The 17,444-nt window shown below is 49.2% G+C and overlaps 4 protein-coding genes across 4 annotated transcripts; all 4 read left to right on the top strand.

The window, feature by feature from the left end:
• Positions 1-655: 655 nt before the first annotated feature.
• LACBIDRAFT_300073 (uncharacterized protein) lies at positions 656-1,579 on the top strand (the record flags this gene model as incomplete). The annotated part of the gene is made up of 2 exons (XM_001882886.1): positions 656-1,259; positions 1,317-1,579. The coding sequence occupies 2 exons, from the start codon at positions 656-658 to the stop codon at positions 1,577-1,579; spliced, it is 867 nt and encodes a 288-aa protein (XP_001882921.1).
• Positions 1,580-1,950: 371 nt separating this feature from the next.
• On the top strand, positions 1,951-3,769 carry LACBIDRAFT_300072 (uncharacterized protein; the record flags this gene model as incomplete). Its single annotated transcript, XM_001882885.1, has 6 exons — positions 1,951-2,304; positions 2,365-2,544; positions 2,609-2,689; positions 2,741-2,911; positions 2,978-3,410; positions 3,471-3,769. 6 exons carry the CDS (start codon positions 1,951-1,953, stop codon positions 3,767-3,769), a joined length of 1,518 nt encoding a protein of 505 aa, XP_001882920.1.
• A 7,715-nt stretch (positions 3,770-11,484) lies between these two features.
• Positions 11,485-12,728, top strand: LACBIDRAFT_300071 (uncharacterized protein; the record flags this gene model as incomplete). The annotated part of the gene is made up of 2 exons (XM_001882884.1): positions 11,485-11,871; positions 11,922-12,728. 2 exons carry the CDS (start codon positions 11,485-11,487, stop codon positions 12,726-12,728), a joined length of 1,194 nt encoding a protein of 397 aa, XP_001882919.1.
• A 740-nt stretch (positions 12,729-13,468) lies between these two features.
• LACBIDRAFT_328781 (uncharacterized protein) lies at positions 13,469-14,297 on the top strand (the record flags this gene model as incomplete). Its single annotated transcript, XM_001882883.1, has 3 exons — positions 13,469-13,838; positions 13,887-14,179; positions 14,250-14,297. 3 exons carry the CDS (start codon positions 13,469-13,471, stop codon positions 14,295-14,297), a joined length of 711 nt encoding a protein of 236 aa, XP_001882918.1.
• Positions 14,298-17,444: the final 3,147 nt, after the last annotated feature.

The following is a 17,444-nucleotide window of genomic DNA, read 5'->3' as shown; positions in this document are numbered from 1 at the left end:
TACGGTCCCGCAAACCTTACGTCGCTAAGGGTCAGCGGGATGTAGCAAGTTTGAAAGCTGCCATTTAAGCTTTTTTTCATTATATGCGATTTACGTTCAAACGCAAATCTATTCAGCACATATACTGTACCGCGTCGTCAATCGCAACATCGTCTCCCAGACTCACCTGCGCTCTCGTCTTTCAAGCGGCCCCAGCCACTGCGACCGAAATGATGAAAACGGAAGAACCTATCGTGGATGAACAACGTAATACCCTGCAATGTCATAGGTTCATCCTTCGCCAGCAACGCGTTATGAGTGGCAACCGTGAGCCCGAGTCCGAGTCGGACTCAAACTCTTCTCAACAGAGCGATGCGTGCTCGGATTCCGACGATTTGGTCAAAGACTTTGAAAACTGCCTGAACAAGGGAAGGTATGATCGGCACGCTCAGCAGCTCTGGCTCAGCGGAGCAAACCCTCAGGCGAGTTTATCTATCTTGGATCCAGGTTTTGAAGATCACTCACGGGGTCTGGTGCACCTAACTAGAGCTGTTCACGCTGCTCGGCTATTGGCGCTACTTGTACGACAGATATGAGTTCTGCAGCTAAGTGCGAGCCTTGTCGAGGTTCACGCAGGTATTGCTCTCGGCTCTCGGAATTTCTGGTGGGCTACGCTATGCAGCGTCTCGATTTGTCGGAGAGCATGGCCCGGGCCCTGTTTCTGGACTATGGCACAAATGGATTGAAGCGACATGAACACAAGAACGCCCCTCAGCCAGACCCGGAGACTGAATCCGACCATGATGCAGATGCGGTGAAGGATTTAGAGATGAAAGTGATGGTCCAAAAGACTGTAGAACTCCGCGTCCAAGTCAAGACGTTGGAGCAACAAGCGCGGGATTTCCGGCTGGAAAATATCAGGTGCAAGAAGGAAATTTCAAACGTCCGAGAAGAATGCGAAAATGCGAAGAGGGAAAAGGAGAGGGCTGAAGAAAGATATCAAAAGGAAATTCAGGACCTGCTTGCGGAGAAAGCGCGCATGGCAATAAAGCAGGGGGAGCTCAGAAACGAGCTCTATAAGATGCATGTGGAGCATGGCCGCTATGTGAGGGAAACGGAGAAGGAGAAATGGATGCTAGGGAGGGAAAATCGGGTGACAGAAGAAAGAATGTCTGCGGAGGTCAAGCAGAGGGAAGCAGAGCTTACGAAACTCAGGACGGAAAACGAAGGTTTTCAAAAAGTCACTGATGAGATCTCCGCTCTCAAAGAAGAGCTGAAAGGTCAGCGCAGTAAATATTTTTTCCATTGTTTATGCTCACTAGCTTGGCTATCGTTAGAGGTGCGCCAAAGCCAGTCTGACGAGCGATACGACATGGTCCGCTTCCAACTCCGCGTCGACCAGGTAGTCGCCATGCTGCAATGTACTACCTTGACGTCGGAAGCGCGAGAAAACACCAAGGATGACCAGATTGTAAGAAAAAGTTTAGAGGAGTTGAAGAAGATCACTCAGGAGTGTGCGATGTTGCGGATGTCCCGTGGAGATGATGTTTTTGAGATGGGGAGAAACTTGCTGAAACTGACGCGAAGGCGACCAACTTGAACGAGAGTGATTTGGAAACTAAGAGGCGGCGGTTGACCCAAGACTAGAAGAGCTTGAAGTAAGGAGCGGACGAATAGTGACTATTTTAAGGTAGATTATGCTTATCTTGACACATTGAAGTCTTGCGCCCAGTTGCGGCTTGATTGTGCCAGTGCTCAACATCAGATTGAAAAAGTGCAGGCGCGATCACGTGCATTCGTTGATGCAATACAGATTGTTGATTTCAATTTGTTTTGAGAATTATTGACCACACCACCGTCCTCACTCCCTTGGACATCGCCTCCAAGTCGCGCCCGACGACCTCCAGCATCTCTGTAGGTATTTTCTCGGCCGACGCTCAACGCCCGACACCTTTTTACACGTTCAACACAATGCCCCAGAGCCAAAGGCCGACAGCAAGTTCTACCTCAGGGTCTGCTGTTGATGAAGCGGCCACATCTCAGCTGCCGCCGACGTTGGGCAGTGAGCTTTCTGCTACGAGCGTCTCGGCGCCCGTGAAGAGGAGAGCTGGAAGGCCTAGAAACGATCCTACCTCAATGAGTGCGCCCCCCGAAGGAAATCCACAAACTAACGCGACTCCAACCCCAAAGTCCTCAAGATCTTCAATGGTTTTGAGGGATAGGACTCCCATGGTAAGAGCCGCCACCCAAGGGCCAAGGGAAGAAGGAGGTTCTGAAGGTGCCACAGACCCAAGGCTGCAGTGGTTTCTGGAAAAAAAAGCCGAGGTAAGCTCCTCAACACTCTTATACCTGTTTTTACATATGGGTGCTTATTAGTTACTGTAGGGCCCGTGCCAAAGATGTGGTACGGAGAGTATCGAATGCGTCCCTGGGGATGCCTACGCATGTGAACGATGTTCTTCAAAAAAGCAATCGTGCTCCTATATCCTTCCCCATTCGAGGTCAGCATCGCGAAAGACAGATCCCAAAGGTGGAGAACCCGACTCTGGAGATCCAGCGAATGAAGTAAGTTTTCTAGGTAGATTATAGTTGGACGGATGATGGACGAAGCGCCCTTCACTTGTCGCAGACGCCGCCGGTCCCAGAAGCAAAGGAGTGGGAAGATCTGAAGGAGGCCAAACAGCAGTGGTTTAAAACTGAATTGGCAAAGGTAAGTATGATAGCAGCAATTTGGATCATTGGCGCTCACCGAATGCTGCAGGGACCTTGTGCAAGATGTGCTGTTGAGAAGGTTCAATGCATCATGCCAAAAGGCATATACGCCTATAGGTGTCAACGATGTATCAAGAGAAAGACCAGATGTTCGTATCTTCTCCCCAATTCGATAATGGAGCTGTATAAAACACCTCCTCAAGCTGATGAACCGGACGAGGTAAGCAAAAGACCACTCTTTCATATCGATCAACCGGAGTCTGATGGTCTGAATTCTGCCTAACAGGAGGAGGATGAGACGTTATCAGAACCTCCCAGTGCACCACCTGCGCCAAGCTCTGAGCTCCAAGAGGAACAAATCAAAATCATTGAACTTCAAGCGCTGCTCGCGGAGGCTAAAGCTGATCGAGACGATGCACTGCGCAGAGGTGCTGAGCTGGAGCACGAAGCCAGGTGCAAAGATGCGGTCATCCGGAAGATAGAGGGGGAGAAGAAGGCCGAAGCAGATTCAAAACGGCGGGGGCTCAAACGGGCGGAGGATCTCTACCTAACGGAGAAGGAAGCGAAGGAGCGGTTGGAGGAGGCGGTGAAGAAGCTCACGAAGGAGGTCGAGAAACTTCAGGAGGCAACGGAGTCAAACGACTCGGAGAGAGAGACGAGGGATCAGGAATTTGTGGAGTTGAAGGAGAAGCTTGAGGTTGCTGATGGTCTGGTGACCGGTAGGTGTGACCCGAGTTTTTTTCGGTCCATCTGGACTAACAGTATTGTTTTTTGCGTAGACCTCCGAGAGGACCTCGACGAGAGCATGCTCTCCCTCCAAGTCCGCATCGACGATGAGGTGTATAAGCTCCGCATGATAGCGGGGACCCTCAAAGATTCCGAAGAGGGCCGCCGAATCCAAGGAAGCGTGCAGAAACTGGAGAGGGTCGTCGAGGCTTGCAAGGCTCGTCGGATCCTGGGTTCTTCTATAGATCAGAAGCCGTTCTTTGCCAAAAAGAGAGAGCTTGAGGAGTATGGGGGCGAGGTGGTAGAAGTGGATGGAGATGGGCGAAGGTCAAAGGTCCAACGTGTGTCATAGACATCAAGGGCCTTGCGATGAGGGTGGGGGGTGTATAGATGGGTCAGTTTCGCATCCAGCTCGCGCTTATTTATACCTTGAACTCTGATTCTTGCGGGGGTGATGGGTTGCTTTCGTTTCTTGTAATCAATATATTTCGTACTTCTTGCTATCTATACTTCGGACCAAATGTACTACTTTTTCTTGCTCCTATGGCTCTTGACATCATACCACGCCTCTCGTTAGTATGCCCGTATCGTTATTGCATAAGTTATGTTCCTGCTGCCTGAGACGACGGGATCCTACAAGGATTGGTAGTACCGGTGGTATTTCGAAACAAAGTCGAGATCTGAAACGTAGTCGGCCGCGGAACGCAAGTTATAGTGACTGGGTTCATCCTTGACCGCTCCAATCTCCAGCCTCGTGGGGGTCTTGGCCTCCATAGCTGGACCAGGGTAGCCTTATACCACTCATCAATGGTCGAGCTAGGTGAAACGGATGGTGGGGTTCGCCATTGAACGGCCATTCAGTCTACCTGGGCGTGGACACTCATGAAGGGGAACATGGGTTCTAGGTATGGCACTAGGATTTCATGAATGAGATCGGGCTTGACGACGAATGACAGATAGGGAGAGAACGTACAAGGAATCTGCCTTTATAGGAAAGACTTGTTTTGGAGATGTGCCGTTTGTTGTCGCTTCGTTGCAGAGTTCCTCCTACACGGAAACTAGGGACAAGGCTGTAGAAGGCCCAGCATGATGCTGAGGGAAAACGCCGCCGTTGAAGCCTCGAATGTCCCTGTGGGGGGAGGGGAGGGCGAAAAGCAGGATAGAAAGGCAACTGTAAACGAGGAGGAGATTTGCGGGAGAAGTGAGTCAGCTTGCCAAAGTGGTAATTACAATGCTTACACGTGGATGGAGACTCCTTGAACATCACGATAGGTCGCGTCAGTATCATGAGGGATGGCGAAATCAGGGCAATTCTGGGTTTCTCCAAGACATGAAGCTTTTCCAGCTTTTCGAGCAACCAATGCTTTTCATGGCCCGTTTTTGCCCCAGGCTTTTCGGCTTTCCCGTGCAAAAGGACGGATATAAGCGGCGTGAAAACGAAGCAGGTTGCTACAAGCCCCGGTGGATCCATCGCCAGCCAACGACCACCGCGCCAACCCCGAGTCATCTCAAAGTCATCTCTTTCACCAGTGGCAAGGTTCAAGTGTAGCCCTCACATAAAACCTGACCACTGAGAGGTAGACAACGAAAATGACTGCAGGATTCTTGAACGACCAAACACCTGGCCGCCGAAGGCGTAATATCGCCACTTCTAAGAAAGATGAGTTGAGGAAAGGATTTGTGTTTACAAAGGACGGTTGGGATTGAGTACATCACGTGACTCTACACCAGGTTCGCCTACGACCACCGTACGACCGACGAAGAATTGGGTCTTTCAAACTTCCCTTCCTTGCCAGTGCATAAGAAGGTGACGTTGAAGCTATCCAGAAAGACATCGCCCACGCGAATTTGGAACTGGAGTGGCTGAACGAGGAGATTGTCCGGCGGCATAACTTGTCACTAACTAAAGCAAAACCGTGCCCGAAAAGTTAACGTCAAGCGATCAAGTCTTTTCTTGCACTGCAGAAACAGATTTTTTCACCTTCCAGTGGTCATTGACCTCCGACCGATGTCTTGCTAGAGATCTTCTCGATCGTTTCGCCTCTAGTTTCACCTGAGTCCTGACTGTGTCACCATCTCGGCGACTTCAGGTTTTTCCTGGCAGCTTGCCTACATCCGTAAACTGTGGAGAGAAACGGCGCGGTTATTCGTTACACTTGGCTTTTGCGAAAAACAATCAACCAAGCGATGGATCAGGCAAGCGTGCAAACTCCTCAGGATTTGCCTTGCGCGCTCCAGAGAATACCCACTGTCCATTCAATTATCGGAACACAAGACATACGAAAGGAACCGGGAATATTGAAGGTTGCTTTGCAAGCCGAGAACCATTGAAAAGTTATTTCAATTTGGCAAGCTGAAGACGCCGACGCATTTTCTCCTCGAACTTCCAATCTTGGGGCGGCTTTCTGCTTATAATAATCTCACCCAAAAGGCGTCATTGGAACTTATGGCGCCTCTCGAGTCACCTGTTCAGACCCCGACCGAAGGATGGCCACGAATCACACGTATGAGATCACCAGGTTTCGGTATTGATTCAGACGATTTTTCCGGAACTCTCCCTCAACTGCCAGAGCTTTCGGGACTCGACATCCGTCAGTTATTCCAAAACAATAAGAATTTCGGTGATTGAACGTCTGTCGACGTATACGAAGATGATTGTCGAGACCAGGGTAAACTTCCTCAAGGGGCACAGTTCTTCTCCCGTGACGGGATGAAGTTCCGAAATTTCAACCTTCACCTGCGTGTATAGAACTTGAACATAGAACTGCAATTGTCCGGGCTTATTCAAGAATTTGGTAGATTGAAGGTTGATTTTCACGGCGACCGCTATCCTAACGCCTTGTACTAGCATCTTCCATTCTTTCAGAGACGAGTGCCAACCTTAGCAACGCTCAGTTTCGCATCAACGCTGGCAGTAATTTGGAGCAGTTTTATATCAATATCGAGATATCGTATCTATCAAAAAGATGTCTTTATCCCAAAGAGAGCGAACAACCTGATGGAAACGAATAAGAGGGGGAGGAAGGAAGGAAAACATCAAAACCTACGGAAAAGAAGGCGCCCGGACGAAAGTAGAAATTCCATGTAGCCGAATCCTGTATCCAATTCCCCGTAGCCATTTCAAAACGCGCCGCAGCTCCCCATTTTAACGAAATACAAGCGGCATCGGCGCAATCGCTGAAAAAAGAAGTATTAACTGCTCCATAAGAGGGCCGATCATCACGACACCACACCAGGAAACCTACAAGCTCCTGGGCGCCTGGAAATGCACTGAATTACTTGAAAGTGCGGCTGCCTGATCGTGACCGCATGAAGGTTTTTTTGGCCATGGCCGTCGCGGCGTAGTTTGAGCATGGAACGGTGACACAAGTTGCCCGAGACGTCTACGAGAATCATTGAGCACCCAAAGACGCGCCGGAGACCACGAGGCCCATCCAGATTTATGAAGGACCTCGGCGTAGGCGTTGACGCAGTGAACGTCAAAATGGGCAGGGCTAATGGCGTAATCTTGAAACGTTGTAAATAATTTTTTTTTGTGATGAATGGGGAGAAGGTGCGGCTGACATCATATCATTCTTTCCTCTGCAGCCAGACTCAGAGGATGCCCAACTTGGCGGTGACGAATGTGATCAAGGTGATCCCGTCGTTTAAGCCTGGGACAGTGCTGAAAGTGGGAAGGAGTTGACTGGACGCCAGATCTCGCGTGTGCCATGTGCCAACTCAGTCGCCAATCATTTGCCCGAAATGTGCAGAACGCCGATGTAGATATTGTCTGCCATAGCGATCCCAAGTTGTTTTTCATTGAGAACACCCCTCCACTTTGCCATTGTTCCTGATAATGCAGAAAATACGGTGAGCCTAACGTAAAAAAAAACCAAGCCAACCTGGCCCTCTGCGCCATCTTACTGGAGGCCTGTCCTATCGGAAATACAACGACGGTAACCAAGGACGTTATCAACTCTTGGCACAAGGTCAGTAAATGGAAGGAAGATAGGATTCACAGGGAGGCCGATTCACCTTAATTATAAAACCACTGGCAGCTTTAAACGCTAGCGGAGCAGAGGGAAAACGACAACGGCGACCATCACAAAACCATGTCCTTCTCCCACCAGGTATAAGGTTAGCTCATCTATTGGAGTCTCCAAGTCGGACGAGCATTTGTGCCTGTGGTCTCAATTTGAACCACAAGGAGTTGGGGAAGTGAAAGTAATCGACTTCAAGAGTATTAAAAGAAGAGCCTCGGGCTGAGGATCCTGTTGTAGGCTGTTGGGCCGACCCGCAGGCGTTGCGAGATGGCTGCGGAAGAGAGCGAGAGGACGACGTAGGAAAGAGGAAGACGGAGAAACAGCCATTTGTTCCTAAGACCATCTGATGACAACACTTTGTGACGGATTGCGCCGTAACGCCCACCATAGCCCTCAGGAGGTCTCATCAACGAGGAGAATATTTTCTGCTCACAAGCATATCAAAATGGGGCTGAGCGGATCGAAATGAAGCAGATTACTCCGAAAAATCAGAGCGGAATCGAGTAATGATGAGTTTTTTATGAGTGCAAGGAGACATTCATAAGACGCCAAGATCGTCCATTTTATCTTTCCGACCGAGAGACGAGGCCCCAGCTGGCCCCAGGGTTGTCTGGACCACGGACCAATTAATTTGGTTCCGAACTTGCTTCCAAGTCGGTGTAGACAGCTCAGGGCAAAGGGACTACCTTCGCAAGATGGGGAACCATATGTCCCAGTGATCTATTTCGGTGGAAATTATAGGAGGGTGAGATAGTTTTAATCAAGTGCGAGAAAGGGGGGGAGTAAGACTTCGCCCCATCACCTTCCGTTTGACTGGAAGCAGAAGAGTGAAAATTCATAAACCAGCAACTCCGACAGTCTCGTAGGAGATCGACGATTGCAGCCGGCAGTGCCCATGCCCGATATCCTTTTAGAGGCTTCTCGCCGACAGTCCAAACCTCAATCTCGGCGTGAACCGTATTAAGCCGGCGCCAGAGTGGGTTCGCAAAACTCCACCATATCATATCTTAATCTATTCCCAGCGCTAACAGTAAAGTTTGCGCTGAATATTCAGAATAACGTAAACTGACGCGTGTCCAAGGTACGGGGGAAATGGCTTGAAGGTGGTGAAGACTCGATGTGTTCCGGGATGTGAGGTATGCATGTGGTGGCCGCACTCCGTTGTAGCCATTGACGGTGACGAGCATGGCTGGCTCCTGCTAGCATGGCCCATGCTGAAACGGCTACGTCGCGATGACCTAGCAGTCGGGATATGCGATGCGGGCAAGCAGGGAGGCATCAAAGTCTGGGCGTGTAATCTCCCTGGGGAAATGGTGCGTCAAGAGATTTTTGAGTAATAAAACGCGGAGATGTGCAACGAGCGATATCAACGGGGGCTGGATTGATTGGAACCAATCGTCCTACGCATGGATCCGAATGAGTCTAGTCAGGTCGCGGACAGGGCCGTATTAGTACTGTCTCCGGTGGAAAGCAGCTGCATAAGAAAACATACGCGGCTGGAAGGCGATATCGATGACATGATCCAAAGGCGGCCAGTGGGAAAAAGATAATTATATCTTTACGTTGGAATCCATGACACCACAATTTTTTGCATCTCGGATTCCTCTATGCTGCGGTCTACTAATAATCAGTGATGTAACTTTTCTGTGAACAAAGAGAGAAGGTCCTAACAGATGACAGGCTCTCACTGTTAATCGTCCCGCCACTCCGCCGGAAGCCGATCACCCGAGTTCATATGCGCCCACTGGGTGGAATGGGCTGGGCCTTGTCATGGATGAGTTGACCCGCGTTCACGTTGATCTTAATGGTACCGATTGAGAGAGTTGTCAAAATACTCTGATCGCTACAGGAAAGGAGGTCCGTGCCCGGCCGGGGTCCCTGTGTATGTGTATGGTACGGGCCGTGTTGCCACGGGATCGCCAAAAAGACGCCAGTCATGAGGAGAAGTAGCACCAGCCTACCTCGAGCGCACGTCCCTCAAACGAGGCAGACTTTCCGCAGGCTGAGGTGCTTTCCATTGACTGTCTTGTCTTGTTCATGACGATAGAGGGCGACACGGATGAGGAGGCCATCCTTGGTATTTCTTTCTCGTTGGAGTTTCCGAGCAGAGATTGAGCAGAGGTTGAGCCTTTTTTTAAGTTTGTGCCTGACGTAATCCGGTGTGACACAAAACTCGTCACATAAGAACGCTCAATGCCGTTTCACCTCTTTCGCCCTCTCATAGGCAACTCATAGGCCTTACAAACCCTATCTCCTTAGATAAATGCTACGAGTGTTCCTTGCATTGTGCTGTGGCTGCGGACCACAAATATATAGAATTCATCAACCCGCATGAAACCCAATGAATGGAGCTCTCAAAACTTGAACTCCAACAAAACCAGGAATGTACTCAGCGTACTTACAGTCATCCACCTGCTAATGATACACCCAAAATGAGAAATTAGCTTCAACAGATTTGAGCACAACCTTTCTCTACAAAAACTACATGAAAATCTCAGATAAATTCCCTTCTATCACTGTACCAAATTTCAGAATGTTTGACCCACATTTCACAAAGAAAAATTAAGATTATGGGTGTATCATTGAGGGGTGTGACTGTATTTAGCTATTTCCGAAAAACAATCCATTTTGTATGCTCCACAGCTTTGCCAATTCTGCCTCAATTGCATCCAAATTATGTACAGTGGTAGATATGAGTTTGTACTACTTGTTACAACTTGTTTCGTAAAAATCGGTCTAGTATTGAGCGAGATATTGGCTAGTCAAAAGTGTATCAAATAGGGGTGGCGTATCATTAAGGGGTGGATGACTGTAGTATGTGCTTGAATATCTTCTATGAGTTTGAGAAAAACTGATGCAACAAGAGTGTTTTGTGTCGTTGACCCGGCTGTGTCATTGAACGCTTGATGGTGAGTAGCGACGGGCAACATCGACAAAAATCATTTTCGCCACTAGCCGCGAAGCAATGATGTACGGAAGGCGGCAGCCTATTAGTATCAACGGATCATTACATATTTGCGCTTGTTGTGTGCGATGCCGAAGATAGCGGATGACAAGTTGGTGACGCCGAAACGTCAACGCCTCAACTCTTCTGGAAAGAAACGTCTAGATGCAGACTAGGATTATTTTGGCTCGTATGTAATAAAAAAGTGTGCAGGACAATGCGATTTATTCGCTATACAGTGATAAAAATTAGAGTAATCTTACAACGTCCGTCCACAATTCGTTCAACTTTCTTCGCCAGGGTTCTGGCACGAAAATCAGGACGTTTTCGACCAGACGTTTCACAACATTTGTATGTACCATGGGTGCTGCCAATTAGCCTAAAATTGCAATCGATTGATTACAATCCAAAGTTGGGGTTTTTGTGCTCAGTGTCCGACTTTGGTTGCTACTGACAGGAGTTGTTGCAATCTTCAACTCGTTAATTCATGATGGTGAGGGCCCGGGCTTGCGGGTAACACACCAGAAGCTCAGCGACGAAGTGCACGATTAGATTTTACGACATTCCGTGAACCCTTGCCCCAATGCCCCCACATTTCAGAGTTTTCCCCTTCCTCTCAACTTCCGCGCCCCAAAGATTTTCGTTCCCGACAAAGAATACTTTGGCTGCAGTGTAAAATAAAATTTGTATACATTAAATCGTCTGAATAAATTTCTTTTGTATGATGACTTATTATCCATAGGGTCACCAATTAGATGAAATGCAGGGTGCAACAAAACCTTCGGAAATTAACCGAGACCTGAGAGCTAGGATAACGTACAGGCCAATCATCGTCGGTGTGTTGTCGCTTGGACAACTCAGGGAATGGTCATAAAGCGGCGTATCTCTGGTCAGGTGTTATCAGGAACAACCGAATGAGGAAAGAACACTCTTTGACTGTGTGGGACGCTTCTCAAAGCACCGCCTGCCTGATCACCCCGTTCCCACTCTGTCACGTCGTCTCGGCATTTTCCTTCGACATCGCTTTCCTTTAAATATACCCCATGAATCTTCTGACCCGCCTGCCACCCAGTGACCAACTTGATCTGTCTCTTTATTATGCCTCGCGCACACAAGACATACGATGCCATCCCAAAGTTACCCATCGAACATCTACAGTTCCAAGTCGACGAGGGGTCGGAACCTATACTCCTCCAGATATTTCAAGAAAGGGGAACGGATCGAGAATTAATTTGTTGTGATCTATGCTACCAACACCTTCCTCTGACGAGCAAGAGATCTCTTGTTACATTGACAAAGCACAGGGGGAAGGGCGAATGCACGAAATTAATTGATAGGAAGGAAAAAGAGGCGACACGGGAAGAGGCTGTAGCGGAGGCGGAGAAGGTTTTTGCAGAATTATTTCCGACTCCAGGTAAGAGTCAGAGCCAATGGAACCCACATGAGAGTAGCCCCAACATCGTCGAGAGTCCGGTGGAAGCCAAGGTGGGTTTGAGCGATTTTTGTAAACGAACAGGTGCGTCTGACTATTACAGGTGGAGCCATGCGACCCCTCCGATCTGCGTCAACCTGATCCAGTGACACCGGAAAACGATGCGCGCCCATCAGAATTTGAGTCAGGCGTCGTACAACCCGCTCAAGATCCCATCGACAACATTTCAGAATTAAGAGCACTCGTCGAGAAGGCTAATTCGGAGCGGGATGAAGGACTAGCTACGATCAGGACGCTGGAGAGGTGGTACCGCCGGAGTTGTGAGAAGGAGAAGAAGGCGGAGGATGCCAGGGAAGCAGCTGAGAGAGATTTATACCGGCTGCGCGTCGAGATTACGCATGAATACCAAAAGAGGATAAGTGCAGAAGCTGGGGTGTCGAACCTACGTGTCGACGTAGAGAGGTTACAAAGGGACTTGGCGGTCCAGAAATCGGCTTATGAGAAAACCACGAAGATCAAGGATAAAGAAATCAAAGGTCAATTCAACTTCGTAAATACCAGGGCCTCGCGACCACTCACAATCTTTTATTTGACAGAACTGGAAGAAAATCTTGCCTCCATTGAAGATAAAAATATGCTGTTTTGCCAATTACGCGTCGACGCCGAGGTCGACAAACTAGAAGAACTTCTGGCTTCTGAGCACTTGAAGGACTCCGATCAGAAGGTTCGATTGATGCTTGAAGAAAGCCACCGCGGTCTGCGGCAAATCGTGCGCGAGTGCAAGGCGGCACGACCTCCACGATCAAATATCATTCAAAGGATCCTGCCTATAACGAAGCGGGAAATAAGTGTGGACGAGGAGGACGAAGAAGGGCCTACGAAGGGCGCTAAGGCTGCGCGCGTTGCGTAAATTTGATTGAGTAGATTGGGTGCGTAGTATCTTTGGTACATACTTCCTTCCTATTTGAACGGAAGTTTTTCCTTCCAGGCCTATTTATTATTATCGCGATAATCAGATATTCGAGGTGAATCCGATAAGCCTTGAGTTGGGTGTACAGTCTTGTGATGTCGCTCAACCTGATGCAGTGCGCAAACTTGGAATGTGGTTTTGGGTGAAGCTTGAATTTGCCACTCCGCGAAGTGGTGACAAGAGCCCGATGCGCCTCTTATCTGACCTTACGTCATCTGCAACGTACTATTTGCACATGTTATCTGCTTTCACTCTTTGCCCTTCTGCTGCCTTCTGAAGAAATCCTACCTTTTCAGTTTTTGTTCGAACGATGAGCCACATGGACGGTCCTTTTGGACAAGTAATTGCTTTCCCTCTCATTTTTTTTGATAATAACGACTGAGGGTATCTCACTGAATCATTGAGTGGCACCACAAAGAACATTCTATTGCGACCCTGTACCCCTTTGTTGGGAATCCATGCCACCCTGTACCAATACTAATTCGGTGTTCCTCTTGGTCAACAACCCAGGAAGCGTCCTCGTTTAAATGAAAGAGGTAAGTTCCTGCTTTCATTTGTAAAGGATCAATACTGAATTACAGATACAGAAGTTAGCATGTTCCCGCTGCACTTCTAGCGGTGCCCAATGCCAGAGTACGACCGCCACTCGCAAGAGTTGCGACCGCTGCACAAGGCAAAAAATGTCCTGCTCCCTGGTCAAAGCCCCGCCGTCACATCAATCTACGCTTGAAGGTTTCAACCGCTCGGGCGCGACACAAGCCGAGGTCTCTACATCAAGCCAGCAGCACGGTCGAAACGTTGGAAGAGAGGTGGGTGGGAGTGCCAACGAGAGGTCGACGACAGAGTGGGAGACGCTGATGAAGGAGCAGGAGACACTGACGAAGGAGCGGGAGACGCTGATGAAGGAGCGCAAGGCAAAGCAGAGAGCTATGGAAGAGGTATCACAGCTGCGCCATGAGCTGAATGCCCTACGTCGAAACATTGACGCACGGTATGCCAAGAAGGAGATGCATGAGCAACAAACTGCGCAACTACAAGGCAGGATCCAAAGTACGTTGTCAATTTTTCAAATTCGCCGAACGCTTGAGCCTCTCGCAGAGCTGCAGGAAGACCTCTTGACAGAGGAGAGGAATACGTTGTCCTTACAGTTACGCATCGACTGCGAGGTCGATAAGCTCGATGACATCCTCTCTTCAAACTATCTGAAAGAATCAGATCATCGAGTCCAACAAATGGTAAAAGAGAGTCACAGCGGGCTGAAAAAGATTCTCCGTGAGATCAAGGCAGCACGCCGATCCGATTCACGCGTCATGCAAAACGTTTTGTCAATGACAAAACGAGGATTTCAGCCAGATGAAGGGGGTGGAGAAGATGATGGAGATGTGATTCGGGTGAATAAGCATCAAAGAATTGGGTAGCATTTTTTATTTTTCTAGTAAACGGACTCTTTGTAAAAACCAGGGGTCTCAGCCGAAGCCGCAGTGTACCAGTATTTGGGCGCAATTTTGAAGGGATAAATTCGTAACATCGAACGGCCATCAGGGTGAACCCTATACTAGATCCTGTGCAAGCGTGAGTACAGTTTTCCTGACTCGCGAAGACCGGGGAAAGAACGTCTCACATCTGCTCATGCAATTCACCCTGCTGTTCATCCCCGCGCTAAAATGTTGCTGAAAGCAGAGTTACGTGGCAGCAAAGTGCTGGGGTGTCTTCTCCAGTGTACGTTCCTGGTATTGTTCTTTGAGCGGATATCTTGTCAGAGAGGAGAAGGGGAAGGGAAAATAGATACGAACCTGAGTCGGAGCTCCGCTAGAGATCTTTTCACGACAGAGGAAGTAGATATAGCCGACCAATGACTGTTAGGTCAACGGCCCGCGAAGACATAGAATTCCCAACCAAACGCCGTGAGAGTTGGGAGCGGCAGCGATCCTTCTACAGGCGGCCTGGAAGCCCCAACACGGGGACCTGGGTGATCTAACAATATCACCATTCCTGGCATTAATCCCATGTCTATCTTCTAACATTGCCAAGACTCACTTTAAGCTCCACTCCGCCTATCGCACAAAGCTTCCAAATATCCTTGACCCTTCCACCATGTCTCGCTAGGAGATCTTAGCCACAGATGATTTTTCAGAGCCCGTAGCCATGTCCCATAGCCAGTCACATGCCCAGAGTGGTAAGATGATAACTCATCAGTCGCATGGCGTAACGATTCAGGCCTCAGGTACAGACTCAAAACTTATGAACCTCATCGATGGAGAAGAACTGTACGCCCACAACCGCGCAAGACGCTTAGGCAAGAGGCGATAACTCGCATCCTCGCTTCGAACGCTTCTACTTGCAGAGCTGAAACGAACGAGACACAAAAGTAACGCTTCTACATGATCAGCTGTCGAAAGGAAGACACGGTAAGACCAAGAAGACGAAGACCTGGCAAATCGTGCACACAGAATTCGGAGCTGGGAAGATATATGAGGCCGCTTTATGAAACGTAGACCTCGGAATGGAGGTTCGGGAAGGTCATGGACGACGAAAAGCAAAGCGCAGGAAGTCTACGGGGACACCATTGAGAGCAAGCATCTGAGAAGCGAATACTCAAGAACGAAGCGGAAGGCGCTCGAGGAAGACAACGCAGATAGGGGAACATATCAAGGTAAAGGGAAATATACAGCCCCTCCGTCACTGTGAACTCATAATGCCGATAGAAATTTGAGCCAAGTCTTGTGAATGAAAGGAAGAACACGTTAAATCGGCCAGGAAGTCCGCTGGTTTGCAAGGGATCGAAGGTTTGGGCGGGGGGCAAACCAGCTTGAAGAAAGTCACCGCAACCTGACCCATGTGGTCCGCGACTGTACCGTCATGCAGATGTTTTAGTCACCAGAAAGCAAGGTTCATCACGGGTATCTCGCATCGCACAAACGAAGAGACGTCTGAAGAGACTCAATAGATGACTTCCTTATGACCTACAGCCTGAGATCAGTTCGTCATATTCTAAATAACAAACAAATGAATATTTTTCCCACTCACCGTCTGCCATAGGTCGCCAAAGAATACAATGAAGCAGATGGCTATCGCCTTGAAGCCACGTAGCCTCACCACTGTCGCTCGTTTAAAGCTCGCCCTCGCTAGCAGGGGAGGTGCTGTTGATGTGACGAATGGCTGCATGCCAGCGATAAATCACATCCCCAAAGATAAATCTTGTTACAGACATTGCATGGGGATAAAAAACACACCACGAATTGTAATGATCAGCTGGTCCTCAGCAAAAAAAGGTGCCGAAGAGGTTACAGTCGTCCTTCGCGGTCACTGCCCATCCCGAGTGGTGGATCCCAGGCATGATTGATAATCGATAATTCCCCACCAGGCTGCGGGCGCTGTCTACACCGGTCAGAAGAGGCTGACACAAATCGAGAACTGCATGACGGAGACCTGGGATATCGTAAATGGGGGCCCGTCATAGGATTCAAGTCTTGCCACCGTCGCCATGCGATGCCATGAGGAGGATCAACTTGAAGGAACTCATTGGCCCATGTCTCCCAAACTTTCGTCCTGATTCTGGTCTGCCAACTAGTTCATCCGAGAGGCTGTATTCCCACCCATTGAAGCTAGAAGGTCAGTTGCCTCGGCAGCGGTCTGGACAATTTGTAGGGCGAAGAGAGTTTGCGAGTGTTATGACGAGAGAAAATTTGCGCGGTGACAAACCAATAACAAACGTACTTTCGCTGCGATCCATGCCGTCTTTCAAGTTCTCTATCCCCGCATCCCTGTTTCGCTCCTTTTTGTATGTGCTTGCATGACCTAGCGTGAACCTGTGGTCAGCCGCTTATGACACGGTTGAGAGAGATGGTTTCAACTCCCCAACCATCTATCCCACAAGTGAGTGACAAACCTCAGCCCATTACTGCCAGCACAAACTGACGATTCATGACCAAGGGGATCCTTCCATTTGTTCAGACCTAACATAGGAATGTTGGAACTTGTCACTGGCAGAGCGACGGCGAATGATTTCCAAGCCCTCGACAACTGCGAAGTCATCCATGAATTCCGTGTTTACCGTCAAATCCAAACGACGAGCCAGCAAGTTTCTCAAAACACCAGTACTCCCAAAACATGTCGGCCTCTTTTCGCCAGCTCTTGCTGATTCCCTCTGACGTATTCGGCAACTTGGAGTGCGAATGTTTACGATTGGACACAATCCTGAACGTCGTCATTGCTCTGAAACCCTCCAGCCCTTGCCTCCGGGTGCCCCACCCCATGAATTTCGTCTCCGCACTCCATGACCCCTAGCTCTGCGCGGTGGGCAGCAAGACTAACCTGCTGGCAAGAACCTGTCAGGCCACGGGGGTGACTCACTTTCAATGAACTCGCAGTGCCTTCTAGCCCAATCCTCGCAGCAGTCAACCATATTGGCCTATGTAGTTGCTCCGACAGCTGAAGGCCATCATTGGCGGCGAGAGAAGACGCTCATTACGAGACAAAAGCTCGTTGACGATCTGGGCTCAAAAAATCGGGCGGTCGTACAAGGTGATTCAAGTGCCCGTGGGGAAGCTACGTAGGCCGGTTTCCGGACCAAACAGATATATTCATCGAGGTGGACACACCCTATAACCCTTCCGACCCTCTCATGTTCCTCGCCAAAGATGAGAAGGACCACAT

This window comes from Laccaria bicolor, genomic scaffold (assembly GCF_000143565.1).
Source record: "Laccaria bicolor S238N-H82 LACBIscaffold_18 genomic scaffold, whole genome shotgun sequence".
NCBI lineage: Eukaryota > Fungi > Basidiomycota > Agaricomycetes > Agaricales > Hydnangiaceae > Laccaria > Laccaria bicolor.
The sequence above is the reverse complement of the archived record's forward strand: the minus strand, read 5'-3'. Positions and strand labels throughout refer to the sequence as shown.